Source organism: Fundulus heteroclitus, chromosome 9 (genome assembly GCF_011125445.2).
Source record: "Fundulus heteroclitus isolate FHET01 chromosome 9, MU-UCD_Fhet_4.1, whole genome shotgun sequence".
Classification (NCBI taxonomy): Eukaryota; Metazoa; Chordata; class Actinopteri; order Cyprinodontiformes; family Fundulidae; genus Fundulus; species Fundulus heteroclitus.
In genome coordinates, this window is record NC_046369.1 from 1,660,038 (window position 1) to 1,674,397 (window position 14,360).

The following is a 14,360-nucleotide window of genomic DNA, read 5'->3' on the forward strand; positions in this document are numbered from 1 at the left end:
AATACAAAGGTAATAGCTCCATCCAGAAAAGAGAAGCAGCTAAAAGACAGGAGCACTGGGCCAAGGGTACTTTCCACTGTAAAATGACAAAGAGAAACACAAACATTAACATCTGCACTACATAAATAAAGAACAGATTAAGCAAATAGCAGAATCTGCAAAAAAGGCCATTATTTCCACCTTAGAACAACCTAAGCCACTTTAACTAAGCCTAGTCTTAAAAGTAGACGGGGTGTCTACTTCATGGACCAAAACTGGGAGTTGGTTCCAAAGGAGAGGAGCCTGATAGCTAAAGGATCTGCCTCCCATTCTACTTTTAGAGACTGAAGGCCTCATGGGGTGGGCTCTGGTTGGCTGGGTCGTTTGGACTGTGTTGGCCCCATCTCAGAGTGGAGTGGCTCGGGGGTAGTCAGGGCTGGGATCGAGTCGGGTTGGGACAGAGGTGTGGACCATGTATACCTAGTTTGGGTGGGTCCCCAACCCCACAGTTTTTCTGCAAAACCTTTCAAAACAAAGGTTAAATAACAACAGAAAAACAACAACTACTGAGAGGTCAAAAGAGTTGATCAGCTTACAAAACAGGACAAAACATAGTATTTGTAAAAACTCCTTAAATCTTCCTTAATCCTTAAAGTGTAAACAGGATTAGGAGAGAAAAAAAACATAAAATAATCTTCAGATGATAACGCCTTGGTTGGTTCAGCTTAGTGGTGACAAACTGAACAGATAAAATCTCAGAGAAACATTTTGGTTTCTAGATCTTTGCAGCTGGTTTGATTTGGTGTCAGACATAGAAAATGTTGCTGAAGAGATCCATATGAATGACAGTGGTCAGCTGTACAGGACTGTCTCAGAAAATTAGAATATTGTGATAAAGTTCTTTATTTTCTCTAATGCAATTAAAAAACATGAAATGTCATACATTCTGGATTCATTACAAATCAACTGAAATATCGCAAGCCTTTTATTGTTTTAATATCGCTGATTATGGCGTACAGCTGAAGAAAACTCAAAAATCCTATCTCAAAATATTAGAATATTTCCTCAGACCAAGTAAAAAAAAAAATTATAACAGCAAAACAAAATCAAACATTTGAAAATGTCCATTAATGCACTCAGTACTTGGTTGGGAATCCTTTTGCACAGATTAGTGCATCAATGCGGCGTGGCATGGAGGCAATCAGCCTGTGGCATTGCTGAGGTGTTATGGATGCCCAGGATGCTTCAATAGCGGCCTTTAGCTCATTTGCATTGTTGGCTCTGGTGTCTTTCAGCTTCTTCTTCACAATACCCCACAAATTCTCTATGGGGTTCAGGTCAGGGGAATTGGCAGGCCAATCAAGGACAGTAATGCCATGGTCAGTACACCAGTTACTGTGAGAATCTGATGTCGTCTCTTAACCACTACCATACTTGTGATTTAGTTTACTGAACCAAGCTGAGTGTTTTTCAAGGCTCAGGAAACCCTGCAGTGTTTCCAGTTAATTAGACGATTCAAGTGATTAGTTGAATAGCCTACTAGTATACTTTTTCACGATATTCTAATATTTTGAGATAGGATATTTGGGTTTCTTAAGCTGTAAGCCATAATCAGCAATATTAAAACAATAAAAGGCTTGCGATATTTCAGTTGATTTGTAATGAATCCAGAATGTATGACATTTCATGTTTTTTAATTGCATTACAGAAAATAAAGAACTTTATCACAATATTCTAATTTTCTGAGACAGTCCTGTACATGTTTATCCCTGGAGCTTGATCCAAACGTTCTCCTCCTGTCTCTTCCTTGGGTTATTTCCTCTCCGTTCATGCTGAGGAAAAGGCCATCTGTACGTCCAGAGCTTCACTCTGTGTCTCCATCCTTCCCGCCAAATTCTCCCAAACAGCTCCATCAACCCAGCCAGCTCCCCTTACCTAAAGGCTTTATTGTGCTCTTTGCTCTCTCACTATGTGCCTGTCAGTTTTCAAGGTTGACTGCAAGTAGATCAGCTTTCACTGTGGGCTCCTCCCACGTTTCTCTGTGTTTCAGTATTTGCATGGTAACGGGGTCGTTCATCGTGACCTTAAACCAGAGAACCTGCTGTACGCCGACCTGTCGCTGGACGCGCCGCTGAAGATAGGTAACAAATCACACACCCGTTCCTCACATGAATGTTACTCTGCTGTCGCTCAGTGTTCAAGGTATCAAAAATATGTACTTCCAAACATTTGAAAGCAAAATAAAACTGGCAGCTCTGTTAAAGTATGAGAAATATAAATTTAAATTTGTTGTACCATTATGCACTGTTTTAAGTTATTTAAAGGTTAATAAATAACTCTCGGTCTGTTAGGTATTGTCTGGTGAATATCAGTCCAAACAGCTGATATTAGGACAAAAGTTGAAAGGATTGATTCGAAGACTGGTGTTCTTTTAACAGCAAACTGCACATATATAGAATAAAGGAGTGACATTTTCTCTTCAAGTTGAAGAATTTATTAACAGAAATAAAATGAACATCTAGAGAACATCACTATAGAATGCTGTATATCTGAATTAACAGCATATTTTAATTAACAAATTCTCTCTAATAGGCTAGTGAAACTTAACTAAACTACTAAGCAAAATTAAGATAAAAAGAAGCTAGGGAACTATGTACACAAAAGAAAGAGACAAATAAAACGGTCGAACGATTAATTGAATTCTTGTTCAATGCTCATCCAAGTTAGAGAAACAAAGTTTACCTTAAAGAATATGGAATGAGATTAAAATAGCTTGAAAAACTTTTGACACGAGTTTCAACCCATCCACAATGCAAATTCTGAGTTAAACAAAACATTATTTGAGAAAGCAACATTTTAAAGAATGATTTGCTCAGTAAAAATCAATATCTTTAGGACTGTTGATTTTATGAATGCAGTTATTCCTCCCTGAAGCTAAGGGGCAATGCAGCGATCTGTTGCTTGATGGGTTAATCCTAAAGTTATACAAAACACCATTAAATTGACAATAATGCTCCCTATTGATGATGTACTAATGCTCGTAGTATCATCAAACAATGGCGGAGTGAAACAAAAACAAGCATTTTGTTTAAAACAAACCGTAGTCAGGTTTACTCAGTTGCCATAAGCTATTAAGAGGGACTAACTAGCGCTATGCTAGTGGACATATGGTGCTAATTTAAAAATACTTTTAAGCGCTATTTGATTGTAACGAACAGACTGGACAACACAAACATTAATATCCCATCAGTTTCATTTGAGAAACAATTTTTCTGCCTATTTATATTAATACAATTATAATGTGACCTTTAACTTAATTGGCTACAGCTTTTATTAAAACAAAAGAATGACAACATTTCTGAAAATAATACACTATAACTATCTACTCCACAGATATTTTAGTCTAAACACATCATGTAAACAAAAATAAACAGAACTGTGTCGTCAGCATGAAGATAGGAGTAAACATTTTGAAATGATGATGTGATGTTATTCATTTAAATGAGAAACAAACATGGTGAAAGGACACAACCCTGAGAAAAAGAGGACCGAACAACTCCTATCATTACATTCTTTGTTTTCAGCCCAACAATACAGACAATAACTGTAGTAGATGGGAGAGTGGGCTGTAATTTCATGTTTTGTTAACTTTATCTGGGCTAAATTAGTACAGCAGCACAGTGTTTGTTTTCTGAGCCTTAATTCACGCCCCTTAGAATTAAGGTGGCAGCAGAAGCCCTGCTGGTATGGAGATAAAATTAACGGGATACAATATGCAGTGGCAAATTTCAGCAGCGCTGGCACCAATGTATCAGATTGATTATGTAGTGATAGGGCTTACCTCGGCTCAAACATCTCTAAAAATAAAAACGTTCTCACAGCTCTTACTGTGACCGTTAAATAATTAACATCTCGTCTGAGGAACAGAAGCTCTCCCAGAGAGCCGGGTCCGGCGCCGGCCCGCCGGCTCCTCGGTGGCTCATTATTTTCAGAGAAGCCTCTCTGCGTCCAGATGGCCGACGAAGCCCCTGGCTAACGGCTACAGATGGACGAGCGAGACTCCGCTCCACCAAACACCTTTCATTTAGTTCACAGAGCCTCCTGCAGAGAAACACATTCTCCTCCACCTCCACAGCTTCCGCCCCCTCGTTGGTCCTGAAATAGAAACGGCAGAAACTCGCTTCAACTTTAAAGAACGTGTTGTGACTCAGTTTGGTCCAAATGTTTTCCTCTCTCACAGCCGACTTTGGCCTTTCCAAAATCATCGACGATCAGGTCACCATGAAGACCGTCTGTGGTACTCCAGGGTACTGCGGTAAGTAAAACACACTGGGTGGCATATATACACACAGTGGGACTCCATTAGTCTTAGATATAGTGGATCATGTAAAGAAAATGTAAATACTAGTAAATGTTGTTGAGTAGCTCCAGTCAATGGCCTGTGATACTTTTACTAGCGCAGGTAGAATCAGTTTGGAGTAGACTTAGTATGTATATGCAGGAAATAAGCAGGTAAAGAAGGTGCCCCCCCCCCCACCACCACCACCACCACCACCACATTTATTGGCTCCTCTGGTGAAGAAGTTTAAGACGCTTTAAAAATACAGTTTTTGCAGGAATCTCTCATCGTGAAAGATTGCGAATTTGTTCAGTGGTTGAAATCCAGTCCATCCAATGTCTATACCTGCATGTTCACTGGATGTGGGTAGGTGGGGGCGGTTCCTGACTCCAGCAGTCAGTGGGCGAATGCTGGACACGATACAGGTCCATTACAGAGCAGCACACAGACACACAGGACAAACATCCAGACACTTAAAGGACGCTGCGTCCAAAGTCAGTCCTCAAAGGCTGTTGTCCCTCAACTCTGGGATGTGTCCCAAGTCCAACACACCTGAACCAAAGGTTCTACAGGGCCCTGCTAATGTCTCGATAATGTCCCTCAGGTGTGTTGACGCAGAGACGCACCTGAAAGTTGGAGGACATTGGCCCTGGAGGACCGGCTCCTGTGTTTCAGACTTACTCCTGGTTCCACTCAAAGAAGATGATTCTGATGAAGCTATTTTAGGCTGGAGTCCAGAATAATTTCCTGAGTGGCCCAATTCAGCACAAGGCGATTAATGTGGGCCAAAAAAAAAGGTGCCGCGTGAATTTGCTCCAGGGTGTGTCGAGCTGTGAAGAAGCCTGCTAATGACTTGTTCATTTCATTCAGGTTTTTAAACCTCTAAACAATGCAGGACACGGCTCCTGGAAGGCTGACTCCGGACACCACTGCTCCTGGATCCTCTTTTGTGCACAGGTTTTACAGGTGTCTGGTGTCTGAGGTGGTAGAAGGTTGATTTTGTGCCAAGTGAATCATTTCTAGGTAGATTGGGTCTTGTATTTAGTGTAGGTTTTAAACATAGAGTTAGAACATGGTTTCCTAATAATAAAAAATACCCTTTCACTGAGAAGGGGGTGTGGAAACCCCTCTGTTCACTATATAATATATATAACTTAATAAATAATAGTTGTAGATGGTCTGAATGCAGGAAATAAATGTTACTACTATTTACAGGCAGAATGAAAGTCACTTTAAAAGGTTATAATCTTTCTAATTTATAAATCTAATATGGTAAAAACTTTTTTTTTAAATAGTTCAAAGCAGCATGGGTTGTTTCCATGTCAAATTAAATGTTGAATGAAAAACAATTGTTAATTGCTTATGTGTTAAATGTAAGGACAAAAAAGTAGGACCCAGCTGTGTTGTAGGCAGACTAGATTACACGCATTGATGAGAAAACATTTATTTCAGTCACCAGAAACTTTAGACCAAAGACCTGAGACGTCTCTGACACAAGCAAAGCTAATCGATGTCCACGATAGGTCTGTTTTTGATAAATACCCTTTTCTATCACATGTCTTCCTTCCACTAACCTTTCCACCAATATGCCGGGATACAGAGCTGTAAACAGCCAGGTTCTTTTAGCAACAATCTCGTGTGCTTCACCATCGTTGTGGAGGGTGTCAGTGATGCTCAGGTCGGCCATCTTCTCCATGATTGCGTATGTCCTCGCAAAACACTTCTGTTTTAAAAATCCTGCTTCTATTGGTCTCATGTGGGCTGAGAGCCTTAATCATAACAATTAACACAAATTAGCCCTTTGAAATGTATCACTGTATTTATATAATAAAAAAACACTTCTTGAATTGAATTACTTGAACAAAATAACTTCATGGCTACATTTTAAGCTACTGAGAGGCAGCTGTGATAGCAGAACTTCTAGTTTCCACGAGAGAGAACCATGGGAGAGGCAGATGATGTCGATGTTAAACAGCCACGTCTCTGCTGGACTGGGCTTTGCTGTCGTCAGTGGTCGCATTAACCTGTGCTGTGTTGACATCCGGGGGTGGGCGGTGATGCGTTCACCGCAGCCGCCGCTCTGTGGGATTTCTCAGACCTCGTGGTCGGAGCTTCTGTCAGCCATCTGGCCGCTAACCGACTCCTCTGCCTGCAGCTCCAGAGATCCTGCGGGGAAATGCCTACGGCCCCGAGGTGGACATGTGGTCGGTGGGCGTCATCCTGTACATCTTGTGAGTCCGCTCTCTGTCCACCGCCAGCCTGGACACACACACACACACACACACACACACACACACACACACACACACACACACACACACACACACACACACACACACACACACACAAAAATACACACACACAAATACTGGTTTTTCCATGTAAGAGAAACAATTTTTTAAACCAGTGTTTTGCAACGCACGCACCCAACAGGCACACACACACACGCAGTTTGGTTTTACTGTGTTAGAGGGACAATTTTTTAAACCAGTGTTTTTGCAACACTAAATGGACACCTCGATCCATTTATGCTGAAAGGATGTAGTAACACACACACACACATGCACGCATGCACACACACACACGCACCCACACACACACACAAACACACACTTTGGTTTTGCTGTGTTAGAGGGACATTTTTTCAAACCAGTGTTTTTGCAACACTGAATGGACACCTCGATCCATTTATGCTAGAAGGATGTAGAAACCCACACACACATGCACGCATGCATGCACGCACGCATGCACGCACGCACGCACGCACGCACACACACGCACGCACATACACACGCACTTTGGTTTTGCTGTGTTAGAGGGACATTTTTTCAAACCAGTGTTTTTGCAACACTGAATGGACACCTCGATCCATTTATGCTGGAAGGATGTAGTAACACACACAGTACAAGTACAAGAACACACAACATTAACTGATTCATCATCGACTCTGCTCCATCAGTGCACATTTCACTTCAAAGTTATATTCTCTCAGTACATCCATTAAAGCCGTCGACACAGTGTGAACCCGGACATTGTCTCTCAGCCTGTTCTCACAACACGTCAAGTCGGTTTTAATGGAGCCTTCAGATGGTCCGGTGACCACAAGGGTCAATATACACTGCAGATGCGTTTCCTCAGGAATCGGCAAGAGATGACTGGCGTTACGCGTTATCTCGTTTTATCCCATTGTTGGAATGAGAGGAGTAGCTAATGGCAGTCAGTATTTTATCTGCAGGAGACAACAGTCAGTTTAAAGAAAGAGGGAGGCAGCAGCACTCATGACTGCAGATCATTGATCAGTCTATACACATTTGGTCTAAGTTCAGACCTCCTTAAATCCAAGTAGTTTAGCCCTCATACATTAAACTTTCTTTATGCAGTGGCCACCAGGGGGCATGCACGCAGAAGTGCACATATGCATGCATACATACCTAATGTTGGGGGAGATTTCACACCATGTGAATGCGAGTCCTGCAGTTTTAACCTAATATTTTTGACAGAACTGATTTGCAATGCGTGTTAATGTCCTGCTTCCTGTTTTCCAGACTCTGTGGCTTTGAGCCCTTCTTCGACCCAAGAGGCGATCAGTACATGTACAGCCGCATCCTGAACTGCGACTATGAGTTTGTGTCTCCATGGTGGGACGAGGTCTCCCTCAACGCCAAGGATTTGGTAAGTTCTGCTTTCAGTCCTGACGTTTTCCAACAGAAGTGAACTTGAACGTCGTCTCAGAGAAGGAAAATACTTGGAGAGTCACTTTTATCCGGAACATATTCAGGCTAAATTATTTCCGAGGCAGCTTAAACTGACAAACGCTCAGGAGAGAAAGCAGCATTTATTGTGGCTCTCATTCAATTACAGCCAGCAGAAACCCAGCCACTGCTGCCTTTCAACTTTCCAAACAATTCGAAGTCCGTTATTATACAAAGATAAGGATCACGTCTAAGATGGAGCCGTTTAATGTTTTCTTGTTGTGAATAACAGAAGTCGAGTTGTTCGAGTAACTAGGAGCGTTGTTCTGGATGGATGGTGGAAGAAGCAAGGAGATTGAGAAATTAATCAAGGCTTCACCTACAATAATGAGTTCATTACTCTGGTCTGCTGAAGGGAGGAGGGTGGTGAGCTGAAAGGCAAAGTTATGGATGTATATATTCATCTACTTTTTCTAACCTTTACCTTTGATGAGGAGATAAAGACTATACCTAACGGAGGCCTTAGATACAAGGTGAGGAGCTCCATCATCGGGGGGAAATAGGAGGATGCTCTTTAGCCTCAACAGGAGTAAATTACCCAGTCATCAGATTAGGATGTCTCCTTTAAATATCTAACTCTACACCTTGCTGGAAGGAGTAGGTCTGGAGCTCACAGCAAGGAACAAAAACATCCTTTCCGGTGTGGGAATACCTTGGATATCCTCATAGGAGCCCGATATTTGCCTTTTTCTCCTGGACTTTGCACATCTTCTTTGATTAACAGAACAAAATCAATTGATAGATGGAAAAAATGACCTGAAATCTGTTTTCTCATGGAGTCTGCCTGTCTTCCCTTTCAGAATCTGATGTTGTTCTCCCTGCAGGTCAGCAAGCTGATTGTTCTCGACCCTCACAAGCGCCTCAGTGTACGAGAAGCCCTGCAGCATCCCTGGGTTCTGGGGAAAGCTGCTCGTTTCTCCCACATGGACACCACTCAGAGGAAACTGCAGGAGTTTAATGCTAGACGCAAACTTAAGGTATAGGAAATAAATTCTGTGATTTATCTGGCATTTTAAACCTTCAGGGTGTTTTTTTCCTCCCATGTGAATCCAACTGGTAGAACTTCAGGGGTATATCAGAAGTGCTGAATCCGAAGAAAACTGCAAATACCACGTGTTGCTTGTGTACTGTGCATACAGATAAATCTCTCTTGGACACAGGGTCTCATTTTAAAGAGAGACCTGTTTAAACAAACTGAGGAATAAAAGTACAACAAATTAAATGAAAATATTAAAAGTAAGCAGGAAACACTAATAATTATATTTTGTCCTTTTTCCTTCAGATGGATAAAGTTGTAGTTTGATCCAAGAGGAAGTTGTACATTGAAGAAATATCTTTTTCCAAAGTTGTGTGTGTACTGAAGGAATGCTTAATGTGTTTTTTATGTATTTGAGTGGAGGCTTTAGTTGATCTTTTTATAGAGAGATTTACTGAAGGAATCTAGGACACAGAAGCAAACCACTCACTGATTTGTAAATTAAATAAAACAGGTCAAAACCCAATGACAGCCAATTAAACAGAGACTATAAACTATGTCATCCTAATACATGTGTAGGAAGAAGTTGGCAGCAGCAACACTTTTTTCAACAATAAATGAAAAATATGATTTATTTCTATATTTAATTTTTAAAAATGTCCTATTCAGGATGTAAAAGAAAGGCTTTTATCAACTAAAATACTGTGTCATCAGCATACAGATGTAGCTTTTTTACCATCACCTTTTCAGATGAAGGTATGTCTTTCTCATTTGGCAAAATGAGCACCAATATAAAATACCCTAAGTTATAAAGCACCAAAAATAACACAACACTCTAGTAAAACATTTTAGCTAAAGCAACAGCTTCATATACTCAAGACAATGACTGCATTAAAATAACTAAAAACAACAGTTATCTGATCAACATGAATCTATTTAACGTATCCCTTATTCAGAATGAACACAGCTGAGGGAATAAATGAGTTTTTATGGTAGTTTGTTTTCATTAGAGGGAGCATCAGTCTCCAAACGAATGGCAGCAGCTTAAAGGAGGATTGCAGGGGATGTTTTGGATCATTATAAACCTGAATTGCTTTTTTCTTTAATGTACATCTGTATCGATCTAGAGGATACATTTGCTGGTGACTGATTATCTTGCCGACCTGTTTCAGATGGAGAGGTGCATCTCTAACATTCTGACCTATTGCACAGCTATAATTTGCTAAATTTTTGGCCCTTTGAAAGAGCCTTGGAGAACCCCCTTTTGTGACGTCTAGCTAACAGTAACACAAGCCACAGGGTTGAGCACAGTGCTTACATCCAGAAAGAGTAATTAGCTCCCGGTAGCCCTGTTAAGCTAAAGCAGCACAGTAGTCCCTACAATAAGCAGTCACATTGTTTGCTTATGTCAACAGGCTGCCATGAAGGCTGTTGTAGCCACCAGCAGAATGCACGAAGGATCCCGACGACGCACCGACAGCTGCGAAATCCCAGGCTCGGGGACTCCCCGGCAGAGCAGCATGCAACAAGACCCGCCTTCCGAGTCAGCAGGCTCCGCCCCCGAGGAGAAAAAGGCCACAACTCCAGACCAGCAGGTTCCCCAGAAAGACGAGTCCAAGCCTGCCGACCAGGGAGCTGTCAGTCCTTCCCCTCCACGTAGCCCCAATCCCCCCAGCTCTGATGCCTCACCCACAGGCCCCGCCCTCGTCAGACCACCGCTGCGTGCCGACGGGCTCCGACAGGCGTCGGTCATCCCCAAGTCCGTGCTGGTGCAACCCCGGCTGCCGCAGAAGAGCTGTTCCGTCATCGAGTCAGTCTACAGAGGGGAGGCTACGCCCTCTCTGGGCTCACCTCCGAGTCCCAACAACCTCAGCAACGGCTTCACGCAGGGGGCGGAGCCTAGCACGAAGGCTGCTCACTGTCAGTGAACGCTTGACACAGCTGCACCAGTATTACAACAAGAAACAAAAAGTTGCGCCTTCCAGTCATTCTTTACAAACATCCCAGTCTGCTTTCTGGGAACAAAAAAAAAACTGACGGAAAAGTTTGTGTAAATTTAAGCAACGCCACAGCCCGAGTTTTTACTCTGTTTGGCTTATTGGTCAACAGCTGATCCCATGCTGATGGTTGGTGTGATGGACAGAAAGAAGCCAAAAGAGCTAAAATCAGACAATAATGGATTAATCCACTTTTTGCACAAAGCACTATTTGAAGATAAATAAGGATTCTTGTCAGTCTTATCAGGCGGATTCCTAGACTGAATGTAAAGCTGAGATGAGCAGAAAAAGAAGAAGTATTTTTCACCCTGAAACATTTACTCTCAGATTAAAGATCTGGGTGATGATGTGCACAGTTGGAAAAAGGGTTTGAAAGTTTATTTTCCTGTAAAAAGATATCAAAGTATAAACTAATGTAAAGACAGGCAGCAGGCCTCCAGGTTTGGTTGGCCAAATGTTTAAGTTTTCTGGCTCTTCCTGTTAAAGTCCAGGGACTTTCCATCCCGTTTAGGAATAATTTCAACTTTGCTTATTCTTCCATCTGTTAGCTGATTGTATCTTTCTCCGGCTATTGGAACCATGAGCTTGGACACGTTAACGATCTGTGACGCTTCACTTTGATTGATGGCTGTGGCCGGTTTCTGCTGCGATGAAAGGCCACATTCAGCTGGTCTATGGTTTACTGCCACTTTACAGGAGCTGTTTCAACATTTCTAACAAAATGCAGAATGAATTAGACATATTTCCTGGTGAGATTCTGTGTTTGCTTTCATGGATGTGTTCAGTAGAGAGCTGGAGCCAAAAACACAGAGCAGCTTTGGTAGATCCATCTTATCTTGATTTCCTCTGGTTTTCCTCATACCGACTGCTGAGTGCTGTCACACAGGATGAAGACCCCACGCGACATAATAACAGAAAAAATAGCCAAGCAAGAACGGTCTTTGCTAGATAAAACACGAGTTCCTCAAGTCTTTACTAATTTTTCCAGAAAAAGTGATCAAATGTCCGGGCAAAGTTCTGCCAGAACCATGTCAATAGCGACAAGAAGAGCGTATGGCGGGGCACCTTGTTAACTAAATATTAATGAAGGTGTATGTATATATTTGGGTCTTTTTGAATAACGTTGTTTTGAGAAGATCCACAATAAATTTAGAGCTGTGCTCCCATTTCTTTCCTTAAAGATCATTGCATCAGCAGGTTGCATAATCTGCTCAGTTAAATCATTATAGAGCCCACATGTGACAGGCAGGACTTTCATGTCCATGACGAGTGGATGCAAGGCTGAAATCATCCAAACTTTAAACCTGCAAACATCTAAGAGTGAAAGAAATAAGTCAGTAGTGATTCATGTTTTTTTTTTTTTAAATTAGTAATTAATGGTTTTCAAGATTTCTTGTTTGAAAGGTAAAGAGCTTTTAAAGCCAGGCTTTTGCCATGACGACAGCAAAGTTTTTACCGTTGTGGTTCCCAGAAAACATCCAGTTCCATTTACACTTGGTGTAATGAACCATTCCAAACTAATTACCATGTTTTAGTAATTAAAATAAAAAAATGCCATAGACATTCCCAGCATCCATCTCTGAGCTCTCAACTGGACACAAACATCAAAGAAAACAGTTTAACTGAGAAGTGCTGAACTTTTCCTTTAGATATTAAACCGGGACAAACGGAGGCTCTTTGCTCCTCTTCCTCTTGGGCCAGAACACGGACTCTTCCTCACACGCTCAGGATGGAGCTGACTGATTGTATCTCATCAAACTGCGCTAACGCGGCGGCGCTGGAGGGACAAAGATGGCGGCTGACTCTCTCCAGTTCTTCATCCTGTTCAGTTTTAGAGCATGACTTTTAATGTTACCGTAACCACAGAGAGGAGAGGCGGTACTTTCTTTTTCTAGCTGTTTCTACTCTTTACTGATGACGCCTACAGCTCCAGTTTGTAGCGTTCGGGTAGGTAAATCGTGTTTGTGAGCTTTGTAAAATGTGTCGTTTACACTTAATCAGCGATATCAGCGCTCCTGTTTGCACTGTACATACGGTAGTTTTGTTTTAGACAAATTATTACTGACATCTTTATGCTCGACGTGACCGCAGACATGTTTGGTGTTAAACAAAAGTCTTTCCCCCAGAAACTGTTAATGTTTGCTGAGAATCAAACCCTTTCATCTGATCTGAAACCACACGCTCTACCTCTTCTTTGTACAGGGGCTTCCAAAGTAAAACCAATCGCTGCAGAACGCTCTGGAAAGAAAACGATCAGACGAGGCAATCAGACTAACCTAAAATTGTACGTTTTTTGTTAATTACGGTGGCCAAGACAGTCCGATTTCACCTTGTTGGGTAAACTGAAGCAGGCACCTTTCAGTGGGTTTACAGCAGGTTAGATGATTGTTGTTGGGCTTTATTGAACTTTCCAATAGGTCTGCTTCCATTACCTGGTTCAGACAGAGAAGCTTCAATGATTTGGACCAGAGGAAGCAATGAAGACTTAATTGGAGATGACCTTAATGAAGGAAAGCATTCACTAATTGGAGGAAAAACGAAGGTCTTCACTTAAATCACATTTCTCTCTTAGGTCTCATGAAGGGTCTTTGCAGGGTGTGCAGAGCGATCCCTGTAGCTCGTGAAAGAAACGGAAGTTTTGTGTCTGTTTTGAGCTTTCTCCCAACCTCCGCAGTGTTCTCTGGGAGGTTAACCATTGTGGTGGCAGCGTGCCAAAGTCCTGTGACTGCCCACATCTCAGCTACAACCTCATCATGCCCTTATCTCTCTCTATGGGATTTACTGTGATAATGCAGCTGCATTGTGCTTCGTGTCAGGCCACAAATCTGTCTCCAACCAAAACAATCTCAACCAGCGAGAGCAACAAACTGTCAACACCAATAAATGCCACACTACACACAGCCCTCTTGCACATATTAATCAATTTGTGCCCCTGGCTGAAGGAGGGCTTCCATCCACCACGTGCAACGGTTGTACCAAGGCTTGGCTGTGCTGGTTGCTGGGAGACAGGAAGCTGGTGGTTGAATCAAGCGAGTTCCTGTCAGGGAGTCAAAGAAAAGTGTCTTATGATTATGATAAGGAAAGGCTCTAATGGAAGCTCGTAGGTTTTATAATGTCATTTGATTATTTCGTGACTATTGAGAATCAACAATTTCAGGGGTACAAGCCTCGATGCGATTGGCTCTAAGGGATGAGTCAGAAATCCCACAGCTACGGATTTTGTGTGCATGATTCTGACAGCCTTTGTTAGATCGCCCTTATCCCAGCTGAGTTGAGTCTATTTCATTGCTCTTGGTGGTGTGGAGCACCATGCACAG

At 42.1% G+C, this 14,360-nt stretch overlaps 1 protein-coding gene across 1 annotated transcript in view; it reads left to right on the plus strand.

Moving 5' to 3' along the window:
* Positions 1 to 14,126, plus strand: part of si:ch73-60h1.1 (calcium/calmodulin-dependent protein kinase type IV) — a 40,956-nt gene extending 26,830 nt beyond the window's left edge. Inside the window, exons 6-11 of the mRNA XM_036140797.1 lie at positions 2,030 to 2,120; positions 4,220 to 4,294; positions 6,474 to 6,549; positions 7,864 to 7,990; positions 8,895 to 9,047; positions 10,462 to 14,126. Coding sequence (XP_035996690.1) covers positions 2,030 to 2,120; positions 4,220 to 4,294; positions 6,474 to 6,549; positions 7,864 to 7,990; positions 8,895 to 9,047; positions 10,462 to 10,974 — 1,035 coding nt within the window. The 3' untranslated portion in view covers positions 10,975 to 14,126. The remainder of the gene's footprint in view (positions 1 to 2,029; positions 2,121 to 4,219; positions 4,295 to 6,473; positions 6,550 to 7,863; positions 7,991 to 8,894; positions 9,048 to 10,461) is intronic.
* The last annotated feature ends 234 nt before the right edge of the window (positions 14,127 to 14,360 follow it).